This window comes from Ctenocephalides felis, unplaced genomic scaffold (genome assembly GCF_003426905.1).
Source record: "Ctenocephalides felis isolate EL2017-DRISC unplaced genomic scaffold, ASM342690v1 CF-g0.4_SCAFFOLD_03570, whole genome shotgun sequence".
Lineage (NCBI taxonomy): Eukaryota > Metazoa > Arthropoda > Insecta > Siphonaptera > Pulicidae > Ctenocephalides > Ctenocephalides felis.
Genome location: NW_020539724.1, coordinates 9,139,732 through 9,160,388, shown reverse-complemented (window position 1 = coordinate 9,160,388; position 20,657 = coordinate 9,139,732). Strand labels below are relative to the sequence as shown.

Sequence of the window (20,657 nt, the reverse complement as noted above, 5' to 3'; positions counted from 1 at the left end):
AAAATTTTGAACAGTTTTTCAAAGCAATCGCAAAGAAAAATGATAAATTAGGTGCAAGTGACATTATGCCACTTAAATAAGTTATTCCCAAAAGTGTCCACATGGAGTAGAAATTTGATAGATAATTCTTGGGAAAACCTGGACAAATGGTCAATTAAACTCATAATGACTTGATACGTCGATTTTTCAAATAATCAAATTGGATTTTCTGGCAAAAACATAAACTTCTCCTTCAGGATGTTAAAAATGAAATTTCAGCATAAAAAATGGTTAACGATAAAATATTTACATATGTATTGAATTTTAATCATACTTGATCATCTTACTGCCATTTAAGATAAAAGTAATTAAGTTATTCTAATTTCTTGTTATATATTTGGAAGGAAATCAAACCGTTATTAGTTCTATGAATCATTCTGACTTTTAAATTATATATATATATATATATATATATATATAATATATATATATAATATAATTTTGGTATATGTGCGTGTATGTTCACATCCTCAAAAGCGTTATTCAACTTCTTTGAATACATTTGGATAAAATGGTTTTTATTGTTATCCAATTTTAACCGTTATGTTTAAGAAAATAATGAATATATATATATATATATATATATATATATATATATATAGTATTGTTCATTACTATAATAAAAATATTCATACTCTATGTTCATAAAGCTTGAAGCGTTTATGTAAATCTTAATATACTAAAACAACTCTTTATAGCTTCTAATTACAGATAACTATAAAAACAAACAAGATTTAGGAGTTATTATTTTTTATAAGAATACTGTCAATTAAATTTAATCTTAATTAACGTAATAAAGTGCATAATTTTATAAAATTATCTCTCTTTAAGAGAATGCCTGGAACATGTTTGATAAAATGTATATGGTAGTAGTAATTAAGTATTATGGTCTTGTAAATGAAACATAGAGCATAAAATTATATCTTAAACCATATTTTTCCTAAAATAAATTTTACATAATTAAATTTACTTTGAATAGTTAAAAGGCTGTACGGTAAAAAATATTTTCTTCTGCAAAAATTCAAATCAAACAAATGAAAGTGATATTTGAAGTAAGATGAACACAGCCACTTAATCTAAATTATAAAATATTTAGATGATGATACAGTTTGTGATCGAATTTAAGTATATATCTTATTACTTTTTTAGTATCCGTTACATTAGCAAAATAAATTTGCATTGCAAATATAATATTATTCATATATACACATTAGCTAATTGGATCCCACAACGCACTTCAATTAAATTGTTATGCCATAATAAATTTATGCGTTTACTCACTATGAAGAAGCAGAATTTATCTATTGTTTCTTGGATTCATATAAAACCCATATCAAAATAGAACTGATCACATGAGTTAAAAAATTAAATCATAAATAAAATATATAATCCACCTTCTTCATGTATAGGCTTCACTACAAATCAAACAATTCCATTCCTGCATTTTACAACTAGCCCCAAGGTTTTGTTTTATCTAACCCCAGGTGTGATTTTTTTACATTGATCAAGGTTACTACTTATACAATTACAACTATTTGTATTTATTTTTTAACTAGTTTTTTTATGATTTAAAAATTCTAATCAAACTTTGAAAATTATATTAATAATTTATTTAAAATTTTAACATTTCAAATTTTCTATAATAATTTAATTAACAAAAACGTTTATGTAAGTTTAACTTTCAAATTTCAGTTATAAATATACATACTTATTAATGGCTAGTAATTTTATTATGGCTTAATTATTATAATTAGTTACTGAAGCGTATTAATTACTAATTGCATACTAAATATCTAAACATTCTTTTTTTCAACATTATGTATGCGATAAAGAAATGGTGTTATAAATTGCAGAATATAATTACTGTTTATTACATGATTTTTTTTATTTATTACCTAAATTATACAAATGATATAACAAGAAATAAAAATATTTGGTAAAAGGAAATTAGCAGGTTGACTACATTGAAATGGAAATAAAAAACTAGTGTATGGTCTCTTGCATTTTGTTTATTTATAAATATAATAAAATAGTATTTTTTAAATGCTTTATCATGATGAAAAGTTGTCCATTCCGGTCGAAGATTCTGAAAGTTTGATTTTTCTGCGACACTTTCATAATGGAATACATATTCTAGAATTATACAGAGCATAAAATTTTCTTTATAATGATTGTCTTGTAATTAATCACTATTTATGTCTTGCTGTAATTAGAAATTTTTGTAATTTGCATTTCCTTCTGAACGTTTTTATTAAAACTCTTAATTTTAATGTAGAACAAATAAGAATAGATAGTTTAACGAACTCTTTTTTTTTTCATATAATATAATAATGTTGGAAAAATATCAAATATTTGTTAGATTGATATTTTTAATGCGTTAACATAAATTTATGAATCTAATGGGTTGATTTAAAGAACATCATAAGTATATTATTTTTAAATAAATCTAATAATCATGTATCAATTTACATTACTATGCTACACAGTATAAAAAACTTTAATTCATTATTTTGTTCATTAAAAGTTTTTAAGTTGTCTAAAATTGTGAACGACCATAAGCCTTATTATATGTACATTAAAAAGTTTTCGAGCACTTTAATCTCACATCAATAAAAAGCAGATAATTTTTTACTGTCATAAAAGTCTTTCGGAAAAAAGATTTTAAGAAACAATAGAATGAAAGTACTTAAACGGATAAACTCTGACCCAAATTTTAGGTAATTGAGATTTTTCACTTTTAACTAATGGAATTTATGGTAAAATTACTATTATTAGATATAATAATAAAAGTATAGTGTTTACGGATGATTTGAGCAGTATTATTTATAGGGGAAGTACCCTAGTTTGATCATGATTTATGTTAGATAACAAAGTTAGAAATCAAACTAAATTAACAAAACCGCAATCTTTGCTATAAAATTATTATTATTATTCAAACTTTGGTATCAAAACATATGATTTTAAACAGTGGCACCTAGTACCGGACATTTCAAAATAACCTGCATTGATCACATATGTAGTCATTTCCACACTTTGGAATGTCTGCACATGTGTCTTGACAAATATTCTTAGATATAGCAAAAAAAAATCACTATTTATCTACCCCTTTGGCTGGGCCACACCCAGCTGGTGCATTCACCAAAAGCCTTTCATTTTTTGACTAGAAAATACGAAAAATGGGGGTTTGTAGTGACCGTTAGCACTCATACAGAACAAAATTAAATAATTGGAATAAATTACGTAAATTCTTACAAGACATATCAATATGTTTACTGTCCGGCACTAAGGGACGACTTAGTGTCCGGTGCTAAGGGACATCCATTTTTGTTCATTTGGTGGCACCTACTAAATTTGGTTGAAAGATCTAATAACATTCTGAAAGGGTTGTGCCCTCCATGCCCCTGCACTTGCATTTTGAAATGAAAAGATTTATACTCGCTTAAATAATACGTGTTAAATAAAGTGTCCGGTGCTTGGTGCCGTCCGGTTTAATTTTCCCTTAAAGCTAAAATAGTTGAATTATTCATCATTTATTTACAAAAAATCTTCACAAAACATTTTTTTCGTTCAATCTAAAACACCTGGCATGATCATTCTTGGACTTCTGATCTCCCAGATTTTTTAATATTTCTTCAAACCTTACAATCTATACCTCCCTATACTGAAATAGAATTTCTATTTTTTATTTGAAATGTAATTAATATATATTATATTAAATTTCTGGTTTATTAAATACGGAATGTACAAGGCATGACATACTTCTAGCTCAAGAACAAGTTCGCAATCACTCAAATGTGTATTTAAACACCTGTATAAATATATAAATGCATCTAATAAGAGCAGTTTCTTATTAACAAGAATAACTTGGGTGAAATCAGAAAAGTTAATTTAATGTATATTATTAATATGTGAGAAATACTCTAAGGTAATTGAATATAAATTTCTTATCCGTTTATATAGAGGTAGAGTCCTTGCTCAATTTTTCTTATATTTTATTGAATAAAATAGTATAAGAAAGATTTAATGAGGATTTGTAACTTAATATGTAGTTTCACTTATAAAATATGAATTTTACCATTATCATTATTTTGTGAATAGAAAGGTTCTGCGTCTGGTTTGACAATCCCTTCGCTTATAAATTCAATTTGTGCACGTGCACATATGTATTCATACATATTATTAATTCTGAATTTATTTGATATCGAATAGTATTAATTTATTGTTATTCAAGACATTCTGCAAATGCATTTCTCATTTTAACTACTGTTTATTACGTTTGTAGTTACCTATATAAATCATACCACGGGTATTCTAAACATGCAAACATTCATGATACTATTTCTAATGTGTAGGATTCATTTTATGGGCAGTAAGGAAAATATTCAATATAACTGTTTATGATGTCAGTTCCTATGAAATATAAATGATATTGGATAAATAGATAAATAGCTAGGGCAATAATATGTAATCACTAAATCTATAAATTTAGTTAAATTTTCTTGTTTAAGATAAATGTCTCTACTTTTTTTAAATAAAAGTGCAGAAAACTTTAAAGCAAGTTCTCTATGTGACAATAAATGTTTTGAGGTCAAAATATAAGGTGCCTCTTTTCTATCTTATATTACTTAATATGTGGGGTATTAACCTAGCCAATTGGTACCTAATATTGACCTCTCATCAATGCCATTATTGGACCCCAATTCACTTCTACTGGGGTAAAGCAGAAAATATACTGCTAAAATATATAAAAAGTTTATTGGAAAACTTTTTGTATGTTGAAGATATATAACACAGGAGAAAAATCTAAAAAAAGCGAGTCAAAAAGCCTTTTGGGTAAATAATGATAAAATTAAGAGCAATATTAATGACTAAACAAGTTTTGATTCATCATTTATATGTAGATAATTGGTTTCTCAATTTATTTAATTTAAATAAAGTATTTAAAATTGTATCATTCTTGTTGCTTTCGAAATTTGTTTTAATTTTATTCATATTGATCTCTTCAATAAACAATTGATAAAATAAATTATCTTGTGTTACAGTACCTCTAAAACAGCGCCAATAGATACTTGTAATATAATTATAGCCATCATCTTAATCTTAATCTATCATTACCCAAATTAAACTCTGAACAGTTGACCGTGATCTTGGAGAAGTTTTAGAAATGCCCTAAATTAGATTAAAATAGTTCTATCTAAAATAGTAGTTAAAAGAGCCGTCCATTATTCACGTGATCAATTTTTAAAGATTTTTGAATCCCTCCTAGTCCCTTGGTGACACGTGGTGATATTTAAAATTAACCACACTCCCTCACCTCAATTTTTGGAAAATTGAGGACTATTTTTGTAATTTAGGTAAATATACATGATATCTTAGTAGATATCTCCCTCTCATCCATGTGATATTTTGTAATTGTTTCTCAACCACTTTTCACGTGATCAATTTTTAGAGATTTTTGGATCCCTCCTCGTCCCTTGGTGATACTTGGTGAATTAACCATTCTCCCCCACCAAAACTTTTTGGAAAATTGAGGATTTCTTTAAATATATAGGTAAATAGAGGTGATATCTTACTTTTACCCACGTTATATTCTGTGATTATTGCTCAACCACTTCTTTTAATAAATAACTCGACGTGATCAATGGATGGTCTCTAAAAAGTAAATGTCTAATTTCTTACTTATAGTGAATTTTCATTTGTTGTGCTCTAGCATTAATAATTAACTTCCCGTAGGGTAAGTTATAGTAATCGCAAAAAAATCGAAAATGAAAATTTTTATATATCTTTACGTTTCAGAGGTTTCTGAATATTTTGGCATACCTCAGAAAAAATGGATGTATATGTGTGTGTGCGTGTGCGGATACAAATTTTCGTCGACGATTTCGGGAACACTGATCAACCGATTTGAATAATTCGTGAAGCATTCGATTTGTATTGAAAAGGAGACGTGCTGATTAGTTTTTGGCGAAGGCAGGTCCAGTCGTTCTGAAGATACGGGGCCAAAAGTGCCACAAACGGTAACTCAGTTTTTAAGAGAACGGAGCGTCTGATTTTAATGATTTAAAAAACATTTTACTTGAATTGACAAAATGAAGAAGTGATCAAATTTTCATGAAGGCAGGTCTAGCGGTTTCGGAGATCTAGTGAAAAAGTATAAAAAAATGCCATTTGGCGGTCAAAAATGATCATTAGACATATGCACATCAAATTATCAGATATTTTATAGAGATTTTAACAATAAGTATACATTTTGTTTACATTCCTATGGGTTTCGTACCAATGTTTATCCGTTAGACGGCGACGCGGCGCTTACGCGTTTTGATATTTTGTCTCTATTCTGTTAAAGCAGTACGATTGCTTTGAAAAAAAAGTTCAGAATTACCAAAATATTTCAAAATAAATTTTTCTTTAAAAAGTCTTTTTTTTTTTCAAAAAAAAGTAAATTTTTGTCAAAAATTTATAGTTTCTCAAAAATCTAATTTTTTCAAAGTAATTTTTTTTCAAAAATGTTAATCTTTTTTAAAAAAAATTAATTTTTGGTACGGGAAGTTTCAGCAATTGGCCTTAAGACACGATGCCAAGCGCCCCACTAGTTTTATCTTCTTTTTGCCAGTGTCTCGGTGCAGTGAATCTATGTTATAGTTCCCCAGCTCTTCCACCATCTCTTGAAAGGCATTCAAAACAGGCAGACGGATTATGAATATAGGTGAAGTTATTAATAATCGTTTCGAAGCGGTCGACTCGGTTTGGTATGCGTGACAGATATCCAATTTGGTTTTGTACCTTTTATAGACTTTTGCCCCAAGTGGAAAATCGCGAGGCGAATAGCTTTTGCTTATCGACGCATCAGTGCGTTGCGTCGCGCGATCCCGTCCGGTAACCTAACTGAACCAATCTCATCTCGGGAACTAAATAGTATATAGTAGAGTCGAGCTGATTCCAGTTACAGTTAATGGAAAAATAGTGATTATTTTTATATTTACAGTGTTGATAATAAGAAAATTATTAGCTTCCCGAAGGAGAAGTTAATCCTTTCGTCAAAAAATCCGATTCGCTAATTTTATGTTTTCTTGACGTTTCAAGCCATTCTGAATCAAGCCATGAAGTGTGTGTGTATGTGAACAGATTTTTTGCAGTAAATCTACTTTCGGCCGAGCCGTGTCTTCATAATTTGGAAAAAAGTGTTAAGCTTTTCGTCCACATTTAAGCTCATACTACCGAATCGATTTTAAAAAATCAAAAACTGTTCGAAAGGTTTTAGTTGGGAATGATACTGATTAGTTTTAGATGTAAATCTACCGAGCCGTTTTCTTGTAATTAACTGCTGAAATAAAAATTATGCCGATTTTTATGGAACTTTTTTTGGCGATATATATATTATGGTCTTATAGAACTTACTGAAATATTACGGCCTCACGACAAGTACTTCAATTTTAAAAATTTATCAAAGTTTGAGAAAATGAGTAGTTCTTTTCGCATTTGTTAAAATTAAAATTAGACGATTTAGTTGAAATAACGATAGAGTACTTGGTCTTAATGAACATACTAAACAATTAAAGTCCCACAAAAAACTGGCTCAATTATAAAAATTATTGATTTTTGAAAATTAGCTTTCAAAAAATTCTCCGACCGGGTTGATGTGTTCGATTTTCAATAGTGTTTAATAAATCCACTTCGAATACTTTTAACTACTCATAAATTAATTTATCTATCATGGATTAAGTCAATTACTTATACAAATGGGGAAGTTCGTGTAACTTGCCTCAAGGCAAAATACTAATACCAACTGGTTAAATATTTTTATGGGTGTTTAGTTTGTTTTGATGGTGTGATCATCACATTTTCCACTTGGATCTATATTATTTAACGCACTTTTGAAATTCTCATATGTATTTACTTTTCGGTAATTTCGCAGTACACAGTTGCTTTGCTGCAAAATTTTTGCAGTTCAAAAATTCCTTGGTTGCTTCTAAATCTATAACATAAAAATGAATCGCAAAATGTGTCGGTAATCGCATAACTCAACAACGCCTGGACCAATTTGTCCAATTCTTTTTTTAAAATGTTTGTTGAAGTCTAAAGATCTTTCTTACGGCAAGGAAAAATCGAATAATTGCTGGGAAAACCCCATTAACAGCCCTTTTCTTTTGTACATACAAACGTTAGTATTTTCATATTTTTGCCATCGGATACGGAATATTTACTCAAGTCAACGGAGCGTTTTGGGTCTGAATTTTTCTACTGTGCTCCAATTTGTATGAAATTTTGAAATTAGGTTTATCTTACCCTCAAGTTCAAAAGTGAAAATAATTTAGACTCCTTTGCCATTTCCCGGGGGGATGACATTCTTCTCAGTGGTTTTCATCATTTTCTTCAAAATAACATTGGATATCGATAAAAGAACTAATTATAAGAAGAAATGTGTTATAATGTTTTTCAAAAAAGCAAATATTCATCATTTTATTTAAAGCAGTTGTACATTTAAGAACCATATGGGTGGATGTATATACATTTCGGTATAGACTGTAGTGTAAAAAAACATAATAATTTTAAATTAATTGGTAAATATCAGTATAGATTATAAAAAAAAATTAGAACTTTTGAATTGTAACCATAAGTACAGGACAACGTCTGTCGGGTCCTCAAGTATAGTTATAAAATTCATCGTTCTAAATCTGTGTTTTTTTTTCTATTAAAGGCTCTTTCAACTTCTAATCAACATTAACTATTAATTTAAAATTAAGTACGCAGTGGGATTTACAAAATTCTTCTTCTCGTTTTTCATAAAATTATATAGTTAATTCTTATTTTTAGTTAAAAATGTATCTTCGCTTTAAATCCAGGTTTTTTCTAATGTTATGAATCGCACTTTGTTTGAATTGCATATGAATATCATATACTTTTTGAAACATGCTTTATAAAAAAAATTATAAAGCATGCTTTAAATAGTAAATATTTATATGCAATTCAGTTTTTCAATTTTTATTAAAAATTATATATAATATCATTGGAGAAAAATTAAACAGTGGGTTTTTTGCATTCTTATAATTCGAAAAGGAATTGAAGTTTCTAGAGAATTGCATTTAATTTTTACAAGAAATAATTTTGATTTCTGTCGAATATATAAACTAGTTTTTTTTAATCAAAAAAGTCATTTTATTTTTGCTTTTGACCCTTAATTCATGTTAAATAGTGATTGTTTAATCAAATAGATAAAATGGTCTGTGCAAATACATTAGAATGATACATATCGGAATAAATTTAAATTCAAGAAGTTTGTGATAAAATTCACTTGTTATATAGCATTTTTAAATAAAATATTTATTTTCTTGCTTATAGCTACAATTTTCTTCTAGTAATAAGTTACCATTTTATGATTTTTGGTGCAATATCTCGAAAAATTGACACAATTTTGATTGAACTGAGCTTTTTTATATAGTTTTACATTCTAATCTGTAGCTTCAAATAGCTTTTAATCTCAAATCCAAAGCTTCTTCAAATAAATACTAAGCGTCTACTCTATATTTACTTATTTTATCACACCATTACATTCTTGATTGTGAGAAAATTAAGTCGTTCTGATTCAAATCTAATGTAGTTGTATAACGTTGGAATATTTACATTTATATTTCTGTTTAACGCATGTGATACCGTAGAATATGCAAAATAAGATTATAGTATTGTGTACAATATGCTAATTCTCTGCATAATTAAGAGATAATTAAGTCTTAACTATAAACTTACTATTTACCGTTTTCAATTCGGTTTATAGTGAAAAATAGTTTATCGATGCTGATATTGAATAGCAAACTCCTATTTTTTTCTTGCGACTTTATCATTGTGGCTACTTCTATTACCATTGATTCCAATTTTCTTCGCCTTCCAAAGAGTAAAGAAAAATCACAAAATGGATTCATCGTGACTAATTAAACCATATGAATTGGCAATAATAATGATTCTATGCAGATTTCTAGTTTAACAAAAAAAATCAGCGATCGATTTTCATCTTATGATGAGAACTCGAACATTCAGGTTAACCAGAGCGAGGTTGTATCAGGTTTTGTGGTCGATGTTTGTTTCTTTGTAATAACGGATTGAAAGTATTATAAATCTTAGAAAATGTAAAGAAAAACCACTTACCATATTAGATTATTTGCAAAAAAGATAGAAAAGTTTCTGAAATGAAAGTATTGGTTAGGAAAATGAGACAATGCAGGTATCAGATCTTGGTCAAGGTGTTTTTAGAATTGTTACTGCTATTATCAGTTGCCACGAAACACAAATTCAAGTATATTATAAATTTAAGAAAATGGAATGTTTCTTCTAGTTTTCCTTCTATTTGCATAATACCATGACAAATGTAGGTTTTTGTACCTAACATTCTATTTTATTCGATCATTTAATACAGGATTTTCCGTTGTGTTGCTCCGATTTCAAACCAGACTGAAAGCAAGAATTTAACAATCACTTGGCTTAATAAATTGTACGACTTTAGTACTGTTAAGGAATGAATTCAAAAATTTTCTTGATTTTAATATCATAATATATAGAGTAGTTACATCTATATTGGTTGTTCTAACCTAAGTTCTAATTGGTGCATGAATTCATAAAAATTACTATAGTAGGGAAAAGTCTCCTAGTGGTGGAATAAATTACGTAAATTCTCACAAGAAATGTCAATATGTTTACTGTCCGGCACTAAGGGATGACTTAGTGTCCGGTGCTAAGGGACAGACATTTTCGTTCATCTGCTGGCACCTACTAAAATTGGTTAAAAGATCTTATAATATTCTACCATTTTACCGATAACAATCAAGTAGAACTTTTATCTTTACATACCACTCAAATGTAAACAGCAAAGGGTTGCTCTCGCCGTGGCCGTGTGCGTCACAGGTAAATAGTGTGTCCGGTGCTTGGTGCCGTCCGACGTTACGCGACTTTCCCCTAAGTAGTCAATTAATTTTGAAAATTAATAAGCGATTATAAACACTAAGACTTTCTGATCCAAGAGTGTTATCATTTCTTTATTACCATGTGCATAGTATTTTCCATAAAACGTTTTCCATGTATGATATCTTAATTACAAAAGGCTGATTCTGTTCTCCCACTATTTGCAATCATGAGAATTTTATAATAAAACATTTTTATGCTAATAATAATAACGTATGTTGTATTTATCATTTGAAAATCTTATTAAACAAACTAACAATAAGAGTGTGAACGTAATTGCAAAGTAATTGCAGACAATCATTCGTATAAAGATGAGTATTAAAATAATTATATATGTGGATGATCTTTTCCAAGGACGTGAAAAAATAGTTAATGATAGAGAATCATCTGGTCAGGTCATGTTCTTTGCTATTGTTCTACAAAAATGAAATATCTTACTTTTTTCTAATATTATAATTAAAACGCGGTTCAAATCGCGATTAAATCAACGATTTATGCTAAGATTTAGATTTGCATTCATTACTATTACTCTATAAATACTCTATTATTATTACTCTACGATGAAAAATTATACTAAAATTTGTGTGCATTTAAATTTTATAACTTCTTGCAATATAATATATTTCTTCTTTTTTGTCATTTACTTATGATTTATTTCTCATTTACTTAAGAGAGTTATATTTAATATTTACACTTTTTCGCCAATCACTTTAATAATTTGCAATCAATAACTTATCATATGTAATACGTTCACAGATAAGTATATATGCAAAAAGAAATAATTAAAATGTTTTCAAACTTTCTAATACTTTCTATAATTAAAATGGTATTGTACACCACCATATGAATATGAATTGCTTATTTTTATCTTCCAGGATTAATAATGATCAGATACTTATACGAACGTCATATCATAATTACCTACGTGATGTAAATGATAATAAATATATGATATGGTATGGTAATGAATTTTTAACAAATTTAATATATTTTGTACTAATAAATCTATTGTTAACAATAACAACAACAAAAAAAAAAAGTTTGTTCATAAGTCATAAAAATAAGTCTTACTATGCCTAAAATTGCTATTGTTTTATTATGTCAAATTTTTAGATAATATTATTAATTATATCTCAATTCCAGTATAAAATGTTATAATTATTACCTTGATTAGGATTATTTATTCAAACTACGATTTATTTGAATTTATTAATAATATGTTAATGTAATAGCATAGCAAAGATTCACATTTTAGCATAAAAACTGATTTTTTTATTTCCAAATATTAAATTAAATAATAATCGTTAATTGTAACATTGGTTTTCCCTGCGACCCGCCTTTATGAGCACTTAACCTAAAATCATGCGGAGGTTAAGGTTAAAGTGACCGCACTCGTTTGGAGCCGGGAAACGCAAAATGATGTTTCATTGTAACTAGAGATCGACGTGTTTAGCTTAAATTATTTAATTTCATACAAGTCAGTTACATATAATATTTACATATTATTATTTTTATATTTCATTATCTTTATTCCTAACTAACAACCGTATTAGGAACTACAACAATCTTGTAGTTTTAGGCGAACTAAAACGTTTTATACGAACTGAAAATATAAATATAATTTTAAGACTTTTATATTTGGTACGTAATAATTTTTGCAACACCCATACTGCATTTTAAGTTTGTATACAGTTCACAAATAGCGTTTTACAAAATGTCAATAAGATTGGCAACATCTGCACAAATGTATTCCAAAACATTTATATTCAGCATACTTCAAATTGATAGACTAATGAATTTTAATCTCAGATATTCAAATTTGTAAATTATTGATAACAAAAAGCAACTAAATATTGTTATTGTAACAATAATGTGTAGAGTCATAATGATAGAATTTAGTGCGTTTGTTTTATTACTATGCTGAAGTGGGTACCGGACACAAATTATTTTTTTGAAAGGAAACGTAAGCTGGTAAGAATAAATAGTAAGATAGTAGAATATTATCAAAATATTTACCTGTAATTTATCCATTAAATTATTTTATAGCAAACTGCATTCGTATCATATCGATTAAAATAGCTCGCGCATTGAATGCAAAACTACTTTCAATATTAGCACCGGCATACTCCTTTTAATGGTAATTTTAGCACAAACAAGCTCCAGATAAACCGGACATTTGAAAAATCTTGATTTCTAATCATTTTCAGCACTTGAACTTTCTAAATGCAAAAACTGTAACTATAAATCTTACTTTAGTAATTGAATTTATAAATCAGGTAATTGATATGCATTTCAAGAGAAATTCATTAATGTACATTGATCACTCATTTCAAATCTAATTATTTTAGTTAGGAATAAGTCAGTCTTTTATAATTCAACAAAATTTTATTTATTTGAGTGTTTGTTTAATTAATAATGTATTTTTTGTTAAAGGGCTCGGACCCGCGCGCTGCAACGTGCCGCGGGAAGTTGCAGTCCAGAAGATGCAAGCTCAACCAAGAAATCAACAAAGAACTGCGCCTGCGGGCAGGAGCAGAAAATTTATACAAGGTGAAGAAAAAATATTTTTATTAGTTAAATTTTTAATTAACTGACATTTTAGTGGATAACAGTAGGTCTATTCTATTCGGGTCTAGAATTTAAAAAAGTCCCATTTTATTTTTTAATATTTTCAAAGTATGAATGTTCAAAAATATGTGCAGAAGAAGATTTTTTAAAGTTTAAATTATTTTCGGAGATACACACCCTCGTCATAATATTGCTGTAAGATAACTTTCCAAAAAGGATAAACGCAAACACCCGTTTCCCATCATCATCATCTAAGTTTCTATAGTAAAGTGTAATAAAACAGGTTACTCCACAAACAACCACAATCAATTACAGCCCTTACATCAATTAGCATAAGCCGTTATATTTTCCAAATGTCCATACGGACAGTTGTAAATCGTTCATGTACAATAAAAAAAAGGAGATACAACTGTTTAACGACGATCGTTCTCTGTTTTCTAAAAACATGGGTCAGGTGCCAATGTTTTGAGAACCCCCACTTCATCCTCTAGAATTACTGACTATTTTTAGAGACCCATTCTCGCATTTTTTGTGATTTTGAAAAATTAAAAATAGTCAGTAATTCTAGAAGATGAAGTGGGGACGTGTCCTTTGTTTATTCACAAAATTTCCTGAAATAGAAAATACTCTCACGCTTAATTGTTTTTAAAGCTTGATATAATAATTGTAGGATTTTTGTTCTTTTATTTGTGGCTTCTAGGGTTTGAAACTCTTTTTTTTAAGTTTGAGTAGAGGAAGTTACTTCTTCAAAAAGAAGTCACACTGATTTAAATTAATATATACACTGGTATAAAAATCTAAATTAATATATACAAAAACTTTCTGCGAACCATTGCAAACTGATAAGATGTCAAATGCTATCGAACCGATATGATTTCAAGAATGAAAACGCTTTCATCTATCTTTTACATTTGGCTATATTTGTCATTTACCATTTATAAAGTGAAAACCGACTTTTTTCACTAAAAAAACGGTTTTAGAATTCCATCATTTTCGCCAAAAAAAACGGTTTTCAAAACCGGTTTTTGAAAACCGACCAATTTTAGTACCAATGTATGTCGATTTATAGTTTCATAAAATTCGTAATATCTTTTTTTAAGAACATACTATTTGTTTAAATAGTATTAAGCGCGGAGCCCATCAACCTCGCGCATCAGATTGAATTTACCAACTTTGAATTTTTTTACAAGTTACATAAAAAAGGCAAGGAGGGTAAATATATATTTTGCAACCATTTGTAAAATTTTCAATTCAATTCCGTTTTAATTTTATACATTTTTTATATTTTGTGAAAAATCTTTATCACTCCAATGCACGCCAATTTTGATACGTGGCCCCGCCAAGGCACGTACGTCCCTGGTTTATAACGTATATAACTTAGATTTTTTAGAAAAAAATTGGTTAATATAAGTGAAAATAAAAAATAATTATTATTCACATATCAAATGTATCATGCTAAAAATATATATGGATAGCAAGCGAAAGCAAACTTCTTTTTTCTTGAAGACATTTAACCTTGTTGATTAGCATCATTTAATTTTTGTGTTCGGAAATATTTCATTCTTGATCTTGTTTTAACTCGTATTGTATATTTTACTTTCTTTTATCGGAACGTAATCAGTGAAAGTACTTTATATGATATAATGCCGAATTGAGCGATTTATAATTTCATCCATTTTTTTTAATTTAAAGTTTTTGGGAAATTTGAAAAAAAAACATACTAAGAAATTATTGATTGTTTAATAAAGGCATGATAAAAACATTGTTTCTGATGAAACAAAATAGAAATATATTAAATTTCCAGGTTTTGAGTTGAAATTTGACTAAATACTACTTTAATATGTATATTCCTTCATAATATTATGCATGTTCTAATAGAAGTTTATTGCAATATTTAAAGGTTTATTTAGAAATCTTGGCAAAAGAAATCACACGCAATATTTCATTATAACGTCAACTATATTGCAAAATAAAAACAATGTATTTTTGCTCATAATACGCACTATTGCACTACGTTTTTATTTATATATTTATATCATGATATTCATTTTATATCGCTAGATTTGATCTGAAAAACAATAATTATTCGTGCTGACTTTCACAATATGTAATATAGAATCATCGTAGAGACCATCGTGGTGTAATGGTTATAGAAACTAATCCTTGGTTCGATCCCAACCTCGGCCAGCTCGTTATCAAGCAGTATAAAATAAACATATTCATTGTGTTTTTATTACTATATTCTCATAAATGTAGGTTTTAAAATAGTCTTGTACTATTAGTTTTAAAATTTCTTCTATCTCAGGTGTCTGTCCCCTTTTCTTCGACCTTGTCTACATAATCCACTGATGTTTATAAAAATTCTTTAGATATTTTATAAGTTCGTTCTTGATAATCTTGTCAAGTAATTAAGAGAAAGCCTGTTTATCTTCCGTATTGGTCAACGGTTTTATATTTTATATGCGGTTTTATATTTTATATGGAGTTGAAGAAATGCGAAGATCAGAACGAATTTTGATATCATCTTAACTTTTTATATGCACTATACGAAAACGTTTTGGGATTTCTGCACTTTCTAAATTTAAAGATAATAATAATTGTTAACTTCCCGAATGTGAAGTTCATTTATACCAAAAAATCCGGTTTGCTAGATTTTCTGGACGTTTTGGGTTATTCTGAATCATTTGAGATCAAACGTGAACACAAAAGGGATGGTGCGCATGTGAGTAAATTTTGGACATTTCGACATCATTTTTACACTTAGATCAATTCTAAATGCTTGTTTAGAAATAAATCTTTAATTTGTCAATGTATGATCTAATTGTATACTACTTGAATTTAAATAAGGAACAACTTTTTATGGGAATATATTGTTTCTATTCTATAGGGATTTATTATTACTTTTAAGGAATATATGCTTGAAGTCGTTTGGCTTTTATCTAACTAAACTAATAAATAAATATAATTTATTATCATATACTTAGTTTCTCTATTGTCACAATTATGTTTCCCCCATTATAATTATTGGATTGCTTCTACTTTTGCCTCTCAAATCATTAATAAAAAGCGAAAATAAATCATTGGCATGAATGTTTAATGACAACTGTATAGAAATTATATTCTAATGATTAGATTTTCTATGTAAATAGAAAGTGATTATAATAATACTGTTAATTCTGCATTTACGAGAAAATCTTAGTGAAAACATTGACGGTTGTACATAAATAAGGTTTTTTAGAATGAAAATCGATCAAGCATTCACATTGATCAGAGATTTCTTGTTTGACAAATTATAGTCTGTCATTGCTTTGATACTTTCCAATAATATTATAACATTTATTAACTTGAGAGATATAACGACTTCCTAGTTTGTAAATAACCATTAATAAATCGGTTTGTACGGAAGGTAATATTGTCAAACATGGTAAATCGAATTCTAACAACAAATTACTTTGTTTATTTAGTAATATTAAATTTTTTTTACTAAAGTTATTATTTTTCTTAGGCCACAACAAATCGAAAATTACGAGACACAGTTGCACTGGAGTTAAGTTTCGTTAACTCCAACTTGCAGTTGTTAAAGGAGCAATTAGCTGAATTAAATTCTTCCGTAGAAATATACCAAAATGATAGGTAAGCTAATATTTAACACGATAATTGCCATGTTAGTCATATGTGTCTGATGCTAAGAAGCTCCACATGAGCCATGTGAGACATATATGTCTGATAAATGGACCTGAAAATCAAGAAAAAAGTTTGTGTTTAGAAAAAAATTCTTCTGACCAAAATGTGACTATTTTATATGATTAATTTTTATTTTTAAATTTCCGTATATCAAGTCAACAAGTCGCAGTGCCCATGATACCTTTGGGTCTTAAAGAAACAAAAGAGGTCGATTTTCGTGAACCTTTTACGGATTTTATATTAGAACATTATAGTGAAGATGCTTCTATCTACCAAGATGCCATAGCTGATCTTATGGATACAAGACAGGTAAATTAATTTTGTCATTAATATAAAATAAATCATAAATAAATATTTACTTGAATTGTTTTACTTTTAGGCGATCAGGACACCAGCACGAGACTCATCAGGAGCCGCGTTGCTCTTTAGGTATTACAATATGCTATATTTTGTTGAGAGAAGATTTTTTCCACCTGATCGAAGCTTAGGCGTTTATTTTGAGTGGTACGACTCATTAACAGGTATTAAATTATTAAATATATTTATATATATTACCATATTTTTATTTTATTACGCCAAGATTTATATAAATCATCATTATAGGTAATATATTTATAAGGTAATAATAATTCAATTTACAATAATAGATCAATTTTATTATTTTCAACAGGTGTACCGTCCTGCCAAAGAACAGTTGCATTTGAGAAAGCTTGCGTTTTATTCAACTTAGGTGCTGTATACACGCAAATTGGTGCTAAACAAGTTAATAAATTTTAAATTGACCAAGTATTATATTTCATATAAACTATTTTTAATTGTTGTTTCGAAATGTTAAAGGAGCGCAATAGCAGTAGAGGATTAGATTCCGCAGTAGATAGCTTCCTAAGAGCAGCTGGTGTTTTCCGTTATATTTTGGATACTTTCACGAATGCTCCTTCCATGGATTTAAGGCCACAAGTGCTCGATACTTTAGTCCAAATGATGCTGGTTAGTTAAATATAACACACAACATATAAATATAATTATGTTTTCACTGGCTTGTTCAATGTTATGAAACTTGTTTGTCGTTTTTCCTAATAGGCGCAAGCTCGTGAATGCTTGTACGAGAAATTATCATTGCAATCCCGATCACTTCTCAATGGTGAAGAGACTGATAAAGAAGATGAAGATGCCTTATCCCTTCGAGGAGACCTCGAAAGGGATTTGGCTGGTGAAGCTGGGCAAGTAGCGCGCGATTATGGTGATCTACACGCTGCAGTTGCTGCTGATGCAGTAGCAGAATTCGTTCCTGCTTCTTGGACGGCGCTTATTGGCGTAAAACGGGAGTATTATACGGGTTAGATGGGAAAACAATCACTAGCAATAGAATTATCAGTCAAGTTTTTTTAAATTACCGATTTATTTCCAGCTTTATCCCATCAGCATTCTGCGGCCTCGATTCTAGGCCCAGAGTCTTCTTGTACTTCAAGTGTGCCTGAAGATCGCGTTGCACTGGGAATAGCACATTTGAGGGAAGCTATTGCATGTCATGAAGAGGCTCAGAGGTTGCAACGTATGAGCAGGGAACTTAAAGGAAAATCTGCATTGACGAGAGTTTTAAGGATGGCACATAGTGAAGCAGCATCTACTGCAGCTGCTGTAAAAGAAGAAACAGGAACTATGGCTGAACTGGCTGAAATGTTGGACGCTCCACCTTTGGAAGGTTAGTATGGAAATGGATATCTATCGTTTTCAAGACGCCCTTATTGAAGCAATTTTTGCAATATTCATTTTTTGCAGCCTCCAGCAAGTTTCAATTAACGGTAACAGAGCCAGATTTGGCTGCTCACAGGGTTGAAGATCCTTTCCGAGCGTTGGGGCCGATTGCTATATTTTCAGCAAGAAGACATTGGACCGCTCCTAGAGTAGTACGTTTACAAAGACACAAAGAACCGGTAAATATATACATATTTTATTATTTTATTAAAATCTATATTTGTTTTTATAATACATGTATTTGTTGTATTTAGAAAAACGATGGTTATGGATTTGCTGTACGAGGTGATGCGCCTGTAATTGTATCCCATGTGGACGCCCATTCCTTAGCAGATGTAAGTAAATTTTAAACATGGTAATCAAATAATATCTTAAAATTCATATTTTTTTTCTATTAGCTTGGTGGTGTCAAAGAAGGTGATTATGTAGTCGGTATTGGAAATAAAGATGTGAAGTGGTCTCCCCACCAAGAAGTAGTGCAATTAATACAAAATGCTAACACATCACTTACCTTAAGATTAGTTACGCCAATGGACAAAAATTATCTCAAGGTTAGCTTCGCCTGAATACATTGATTTCTTACCAGGAATTTTTAATTAAATTTATTACATAACTGTCTGATTTTTAGCCATCATCTTGTTCACCAATGTCCAATGGAAATGGTTACATGAATGGCAATGGTAATAAAGGATCAGTCTCGACGTATTCTAGTAGTTCCGGAGTCTCCAGTGGAGGTCCTAGTCCACCAGGAACTCTGGCACAAGCTCAGACCAGACAAAGAAAATTACCCTGGAATCCTTTTCGCAGACAAAGTTCAACATCAGCTAATTCTACTCATACATTGAAAAATATATAAATTAGAGTTAGATTATAGTTGTTCTTATAGTATTCATAATATTGGAAAGTAAAATGGAAATTGGAGAATTTGTCGAAGGCATTTTGCAAGTTTACAGCGTGCTAACTTCTAAAATAAGAAAAGTTCAATAAAAGACTTTATTCAACTATGTTGAATATATTTGAAGATTTATCAAGTATGAGAATTTTATAAATGAATTTAACATATTATTTTTGTTTATAATGTTTATTTATAAGTATGTATAGACTTTGTTGCCATAAGATAATTTATTTGACCAAATTTTATATATATAAAGCTAAGAATACAAATTAATTTAATATATAATCTGCAAATTATTAATTTTAATTAGTCTGATACAAATTCAAGTAATAAGTTTTACATAACATTACGTTATAACAGTACGTATTTTATTTTTTGCAAATACTTATTATCATAGGCATTCCTTATCTATGATCATATTTATATTCAAAACTTTACTTTAAAGTTTGAAACTATTACATTTTGACATAATGGTTTACTTTTTTTAATGTACCGCTGATTTAATATAATTATACATCTATTATATAAATATAATGTAAAAATAATTAACGAAGATGTTCTTATATGTAAAAACTATATATATTTATAGCTAATATATGCAATATTTAAGAAAATTTGTAAATAGAAATTAATTTAAATATTCAAGTATTTTATAGTTGTATTTACTTAAATAATAAAAAAAATTAATCATTATATTTTGTGGATTTTGTGGATGACACAGAGTTAATGTTTGTACCAGAATTTGTGCAATGTGGATGTAGTCTTA

At 28.7% G+C, this 20,657-nt stretch overlaps 1 protein-coding gene across 1 annotated transcript in view; it reads left to right on the top strand.

Moving 5' to 3' along the window:
- LOC113383311 (rhophilin-2-like) overlaps positions 1–19,913 on the top strand; it is a 185,640-nt gene extending 165,727 nt beyond the window's left edge. The window contains exons 2-14 of the mRNA XM_026621573.1: positions 13,423–13,539; positions 17,063–17,190; positions 17,397–17,550; positions 17,621–17,762; positions 17,912–18,003; positions 18,079–18,228; positions 18,322–18,382; positions 18,428–18,577; positions 18,650–18,943; positions 19,021–19,175; positions 19,251–19,331; positions 19,395–19,547; positions 19,625–19,913. Coding sequence (XP_026477358.1) covers positions 13,423–13,539; positions 17,063–17,190; positions 17,397–17,550; positions 17,621–17,762; positions 17,912–18,003; positions 18,079–18,228; positions 18,322–18,382; positions 18,428–18,577; positions 18,650–18,943; positions 19,021–19,175; positions 19,251–19,331; positions 19,395–19,547; positions 19,625–19,852 — 1,905 coding nt within the window. The 3' untranslated portion in view covers positions 19,853–19,913. The remainder of the gene's footprint in view (positions 1–13,422; positions 13,540–17,062; positions 17,191–17,396; positions 17,551–17,620; positions 17,763–17,911; positions 18,004–18,078; positions 18,229–18,321; positions 18,383–18,427; positions 18,578–18,649; positions 18,944–19,020; positions 19,176–19,250; positions 19,332–19,394; positions 19,548–19,624) is intronic.
- Positions 19,914–20,657: the final 744 nt, after the last annotated feature.